The following is a 7,276-nucleotide window of genomic DNA, read 5'->3' as shown; positions in this document are numbered from 1 at the left end:
TTTTGTTCTTTCTCTATATGAAAATCAAAGTAATTAAAGATAAGTTAATTTTCATTTACAATTAAATAGAACTTTACAGATCCATATGCATTCAAGATCCGAAAAATGGCCTTGCAAGTATAAGTTATGCCAAACTTTATACTAAACCATTCTGGTAAGCTAACCAGAGTGGACGAGTGGTTGGCTTGGGGCTAATGATTCGTTGCCTCGACTCGCCATTTGCTCGTAACCTCTCGGATACCTCGTCTCGTCTCATAAGTATGACTCGGGAAGCGACCATTCTGAGTCTTAATTAATCAGTTACGGCCAGTGGCGGATTTAATTTTTTTTTTTTTTAGGAGAGGGTAAAACATTAAAGCAAAAATGATAATTAGAAAAAAGAATGAAAAACTTAAAAAGTATAGCCATAAATATTGTTGGATATAGGCAAATTATAAAACAGATCAAAACATTATAAAAATATTCATAACAAAATATGAACATAATCAATATGATAAAATAATTTGAATAAAAAATCCACTATAAATTACACATCTCATCTTATTATTAATATATATATATATATATATATATATATATATATATATATATATATATATATATATATATATATGAAATTGTGTTGAAGCAATATGCATAATTAATAATAGTGAAAATGTGAAATAATAAGAAAAGGTAGTGTTGAAAGCATATGAAAGATGCTCAGCCAACTAGGCTACCCAATTTCTTGTAACATTTGTCTATTTCCTAATACTTATACTAAAACATATATACATACAAGAATTATATAAGGGCCCTGGTTACGGCATTCATCAAGATCCACGATCGTTTTTCACCCAGACTTATTTTCACCCTATGCACAATGATTCATGCAGTTTTTCATTTGGAATAGAAAATTAATTTAATTAACGACACAATCAAAGAATAATATAGTCTTATTATAACATTAAGGTAATTAAATTAAATTCATTCTGAAAAAGTAATACATAATGACATTTAGCCTTCAAATAATTGTCAAAATAAGCAAAACAATCATGATATGGAGGAGTTAACTTCGTCTAAATATATACTCTCTTTAATAACATTAAGAATACCAATCATGATATACTCTCTTCAATAACATTAAAGCTTTGGTGCTCGATCAAAACAAGAACACCAAAGCTTAAATCCATCCTCGATCTTCTATCAAGGAAAAACAAAAACCAAAATTCTTCATTCCAAAAAATATGCAATCTCATCCTCAACATGCACAAGACTTTTCATACTTGATAGATGAAGCTTATAATTAGAAACTCCACTTATCTCAAACCTTTTCCAAACATCTCTTCCAAACGAATAAACTAAAATCAATGGAGACATCGTGTTACTTTGAAGCAAGAACACAATCTCCCCCATACTATTTGTAGCAAATCCCATAGAACTAGCTTGACTGATCACCTTACTCTCCTCCAATGGAAGAAGGATAGTCTGCTTCTCCCACTCCTCCATTGATCTCTCCCACGTCCATATCTCTATTTTTCTCTCGTCTTCTCTTGCATCAGGAATAATAAAGTTAATGAAAGACATGCGACCATTCAATTTCATTATCCATGGCACCCACCACAACACATACCCATGCGGGTACGGATGATATCCAGATGGAAACGGTACAAACGTGATAAAACTCTCTGTCGCAACATCCATTGCAGCTATCTTTGGTGATGATGACAATTCATTTATATCATCAGGTGACCATTCAGACATATCAGGTATGAAATAGATAATCCCATTAATGTGGACCATGGCAACATAGAGGTGTCCAGTAGTGAATTCTATCTCCCTCCATGACTCATCCACATCAACAGTTAAAACCCAATACCGATTCAACACCCACCTGTAATTCTCATACAGTGGTGATGACCTGAAAACCTTGTACCTTTCGGAAACCGAGTCAAACGCCACCACATCAACAGTGAACACACTGCTCACATACGACAAACTACTATCGGACGGCACAGAAATACGCCGACCTGTACTAATATCGAAGAGAGCTTGGTCTCCCCATAGTTTGTTGTTGAGCAGAACCATCTTTCCATCGGCGGAACTCGTAGAATCCGCCCATCTTAAACCTCGTAAATCTAAAACTTGGGCACTGTCTGCTTGGAGCCTTCCATGGCTTTCTTCATTGTAACTCAAGGAGTTTAAACTTAATACGGAACGTACACTGGATGGGAGTACGACGACGATTCTGAAGCCAAAGCGTGGCTTCGGTATGTAAGAATAAAAGAATTTACAACTGCATCTGAATCGTACAGCAGATTTTGCAGGCAGACCGGTGAGAATTTTGACAAGTATCTCTCGCGGAAGACGAGTTATAGAAGTTGAAGCTGAAGCGTTCTTCTGTCTTTGATCCTCCATCTGCAAATTCAATCAAGAATGATAGTTGCAGTTTTTAGGTTATTAAATATGAGGTTTATATATATAGAGTGCGTTTAGATGCTATACAGTAGTTGATAGGGAGTAAAACACACAATTATGGTATGATTTGGGTCCTATTATAAATCTATTTCTTTCTTGATACACTTTATTTATTGAAACAATATAATTTGGTAAACTTGGTAAATACAAATTTGACTAGAATTATCTTAGCCTTTTCTGTTTAAATAATGACAACCTAAACTAGTTTATCTCGTTTTGATCAATTATTAATTATAGTTACAATATAAGATTTAGTGCATACCCTTGTATATTTACGATGAGTTTTTCGTCATCCATAATCATATAATTTAATTTGTGCAATTATTAAATAAAAAAAATCAATGCAATAATAATAATAATTCGAAAGCAGCAATCTCAAGGAATGGAAATTAATCTCCCAAATAAATTTTGTAAAAACGAATACATGAAGAAGCTAAGGTATATCCTCGATCGGGTATCACTCAGGAACTTAATCGGGCGACCAAGCTCCACGGCAGGGGTGTCTTCACCCAAGTACCGCGGCCCCTCAGAACCCCTCCTAGGCAGTTGAGACGCCTCCGGCTACGCGCTCACACAGAGGCGGTTATAAGCATATTTTACGAAGATCTCTCCATTTATTTAAGCAACTTCCTTTATTAGCTTAGACAGTTATTGTGGTAAGTAGGCTAGATTCCTTATTTGAGTTGGCTCTACGTCAGCCCTACTTCCCTTATAGAGTTGGCCCTACTTTCCTTGTAGGAGTCTTGTACCCTAGTATAAATATCTCCCGGGATCATCATGTAAGGGGCTCCGAGCTCTCGCTCTCGAATCTTTGGCACTTAAGCGGCTGAAACCCTTGAGAAATAATACAACATTATTCTCCCCATTACTCGAATCTGCGTTCATAAAAACCCTACCCTTGCTTAGTGTTGTATATATATATATATATATATATATATATGTATGTATATATATGTATATATGTATATATATGTATATATATATATATATATATATATATATATATATATATATATATATATATATATATATATATATATATATATCCGTGACGTGCTGAGGAAAGTAATTATATTTAAAAAAAAAAAGTTTTTCGCGACACCCACCTAAGAGTGGGTGTCTCGGAAACAAATTAATAAAAAAAAGGGGAGACTTTCCGCGGCACCCACTTATCAGTGGGTGTCGCAAAAATAAATTAATAAAAAAATAAATGACTTTCCGATGCACCTGCTCTAGAGCAGGTGCCTCAGGAAGTCTATATTAAAAAAAATAAAAATAAAAATCTTCTTCCGCTTTCCGCGTCACTCTATATGGGTCTCTCGAAAAGTGAAGGACTTTCAAAGTCCCCGAGATTCGAGTCACGTGTATAGGTGACTCAGAAAGTGTTTTATATGTGATTCAAAAAACTTTTTTTTTTTTTTTTTTTTTTTTTTTTTTTTGTACTAGTGTGTCACTAGACCACAATGCCTTTCAAAAAAGCTAGGTATTCAAAAAAAAAAAAAAAAAGAGAGAGATATACTTGGTTCAAGTTATCACATGTTAATTCGGTAATTTTCTAAAAAAAAAAAATCGTTATATAAGATGATGGATAGTGTACCAGGTTGACTGAGTGGATCACTTGAATCAAACAAAGTAATAAAACATTACCAGACTCAGATTACCTAGGTAATCTAAGATGACTCGAACCATCTCCTTGCAAGGGAGTCCGTTTCTATGACTGAACGTATGGAGTAGCTTTCTAACCCTCCTTCCTTTATCTGTAATGCTCTTTCCTTTGATTTAATTTAAGCTTGTTTTGGTTTTCAAAAAAAAAAAGAAGATCATGTTAGAATAAATATATAATCATATACTTGTAATGATCTAACCTCGTAGCGGAAGCGTAGGAATCAAGAAAAACTCCAGCCATAGTTGATATGTTTGGTGCATTGCATTGTAAATCTTCTAGTAGCAATTTCTGCATAGTAACAATGTCTCCCACTTGATCTCCAGACAGTATAGATGGTGTATTTCAGGTGTTCCGGAGCAGTGGCAGGACCTACACTTTTATAGCCTTATATGCCATCAATATAGGCTTTGTAACGGAAAACGTTATTTCCGTTACAACATTAATACTACCACTTAATAGTCATAAAGTGCTCATTAAACTTGCACCACATTTAAAGTGACTTAATGAAAATATTGTTTACATTCTCCCACTTGGTGCAAGTATAAACTTTAAAGAAATAGAAAACATGAATGTAACCATAGAGATAGTTCCTCTCAATGGGAGTAGTATCCACTATGACCACAATGTAACTTTTCCTTTAAGTACTTTATGTCTTTATGTGGCAACAAAACTTAATGAATAAACATTATGTTCATTCTTGATTATAATTAGTTTATCAAAACTAATTATTGCCTCAATGGTTAAATTTGGCCTAATAAACTTGCACAACTTTATTTGTACAATATTAATGGAAAAAATGTTACAATTTTTCACTTGGTGCAAGTATTGGCACAACCCTTGTTGAAGATCAAAAAACATGAATCATAGTGGTATGTCCTCTAAATTAAAGGGTGAGTAATACCATCTATGCATCACATGCATTTTGATTCCCAACTCAGGTCCTTTATGAATAAACCCTACGTTTATTCTTGGTCCAACCTTAGGGATGTTTCTCAAATAAATATGCGCATAACCATAGGAGAAACCATCCAAATTATTACATAGAAGTGACAATATAAATGTACGTACAATATAGTCACATAATAAGTTCCATGTACCATGTACGATCCCTAAAGTTCTTATAAGCATGCCTTAAGTAGGGATCCGAAACTATTAGCAAAATGCTAATATATTACATGACTAACTCATTATCTTTAATATTATCGCTGACAGCTAAGTTTTCAGAGTTGACACGTCTGTCACTCATACTCTTAGTAATCTTAGCCAAAGATAATAATTGAGTAGTCCATATTCCAACGACTTAGATAACAAATTCATGAGTCTAAGCCCATAAACGGAACTTTAAACATGCACCTTATAAATGATCTCCAAAACAAAGGAAGGAAGCCCAACTTTCATGTCATAGAGCAATACCGAGGATTTTTTAATGTAACTTTATGAAACAACAAAAATATTGTATCATCATAAAAACAAAAAAATCCTCAAGATTCATCTATATGAACCAACATCATGAGTCTTTGCATGCTTTATGTCTCTCAACATTGAATCTTGAACCTTTTAAATCTTAATGGCCCAGGATCAATTTGATGAAACGAAAGACTCCAATAAATGCTGAAGAATCTAACTCGTGATAGTTCACCATAAACTTAATGTCATTGTTATAATAAAAACTATTAATGTTGTTACAACATTTTCAGAAATATGTTGCACAACTTGTAGCTAGTTCAACAAATTTGAACTATTTGATTTTATAATAACAAGGTAAGGTGTCTTATCCTTGAAGTGGAGCAATCTTGAGGTGGGACATCTTTTAATGATCTTTCTAAATGATCACTCCCACTGATCAAACGAGGTATCTTTATTGGATCTTTTCAAATGATCACTCCCACTGATCAAACCATTACTCTCACTAATAAAGTTATTCTTGAGCATAAATGATATACACACTAATGATCCTCAAGTCCAACTAATTTAACAAGGATTATAATTCTCCACCATAGTTGGACATGTTAAATATGTACATGTAACAGACACAATTTCCAACTACTCAAACAAATTAAATTGCTTTAGTTAGTTGAAATTTGGCTAGATATGTACAATTCCAATATAAGGATCCAAAAGTATATCATGAGTAAATTCAAAGGCTCTATTGTGGTTGGGGGCTGAAAAACCAAGTAAGTGATTGTAGCAAAAATGAGTGATGGTGAGTGTATGGGTGTGTAATGTCGTCCTCAGGGGATTGGGGGTTATGGCACGCAATATGCAATCACAAGAAACTAGGCACTAGCATAAGGAAATCAACAAGAAGCTAAGCAAATCATAACGAGATTGAGGTTACGGTAACTAAACAAAGTAACACAAACACATATTAACAAGATGTAAATACGAAATAAAGAAATTGGACTCAAGCTAGGGAGAATTATCATCTAGATGCTTTAACAACCTAAAGGATTAGGGAGAACAAGTAACCAAGGAATCAAACGGGAATGCACGTAGGTATCCTAGTCTACGAACCATTCTCATGATTAATAAACAAGAATTAGAACAAAGAATTGCCCCACTTTCGTGGTGAATCAATTCCAAGTCCATCAAGCACACAAAGCATCTAAAGCCCCCAATTTCCCCTATTTTCATAGGAAGAAATCGGGTCTATGCAAGGGGTGGCTTGGATTCATCACCCAACTCTCGTTGAAGCAAGGAATCCTCCAAAAACAAGCTAATGAATGCGTACATCAAACATTAACAAGATATAAACACAACACCTTCATAAACACATGAACCCTAGGTAGTGTTCTTCCCCTTTTTGGTTTAATCACAAATCAAGCATCAAGATAGATAATACAACCCTAACTCAAGTCCATAGACTAACTACTCATGATTCAATAGCATAAAGAACACAAAAACATAAATGTAAAGCATAAACATTGCAAGATAAAGAGATAAAAGGGATAAGAAAACTTCACTAAGAAATGGATGGTAAATCTTGGAATTCAAGTGTTGAATCCTTGATTACAAGCTTGAAAAATGTTAAAAAACCTAAATACTAGACTAATCTAAGCTAAGGAAATGAAAGGAAGTGAAAGGGAATGAAAGGAATTGAAAGGAATGAAAGGAATGAAAGGAATGAATCTTTGTCTTCCCTTCACCCCCTTT

At 34.0% G+C, this 7,276-nt stretch overlaps 1 protein-coding gene across 2 annotated transcripts; it reads right to left on the bottom strand.

Moving 5' to 3' along the window:
- Positions 1-977: 977 nt before the first annotated feature.
- LOC109158698 (putative F-box protein At2g16220) lies at positions 978-6,309 on the bottom strand. Of its 2 annotated transcripts, none has more exons than XM_019306594.1 (2): positions 4,119-6,309; positions 978-2,397 (listed from the first exon to the last, which is right to left on the bottom strand). In XM_019306594.1, exon 2 carries the CDS (start codon positions 2,395-2,397, stop codon positions 1,213-1,215), a length of 1,185 nt encoding a protein of 394 aa, XP_019162139.1. In that variant the 5' UTR covers positions 4,119-6,309; the 3' UTR covers positions 978-1,212. The 2 variants fall into 2 exon arrangements, 1 of the variants encoding a protein (XP_019162139.1); XR_002050433.1 differs by lacking the exon at positions 978-2,397 and adding an exon at positions 2,787-3,332.
- Between the last annotated feature and the right edge of the window lie 967 nt (positions 6,310-7,276).

This window comes from Ipomoea nil, unplaced genomic scaffold (assembly GCF_001879475.1).
Source record: "Ipomoea nil cultivar Tokyo-kokei standard unplaced genomic scaffold, Asagao_1.1 scaffold2826, whole genome shotgun sequence".
In the NCBI taxonomy this organism is placed as follows: Eukaryota; Viridiplantae; Streptophyta; class Magnoliopsida; order Solanales; family Convolvulaceae; genus Ipomoea; species Ipomoea nil.
The sequence above is the reverse complement of the archived record's forward strand: the minus strand, read 5'-3'. Positions and strand labels throughout refer to the sequence as shown.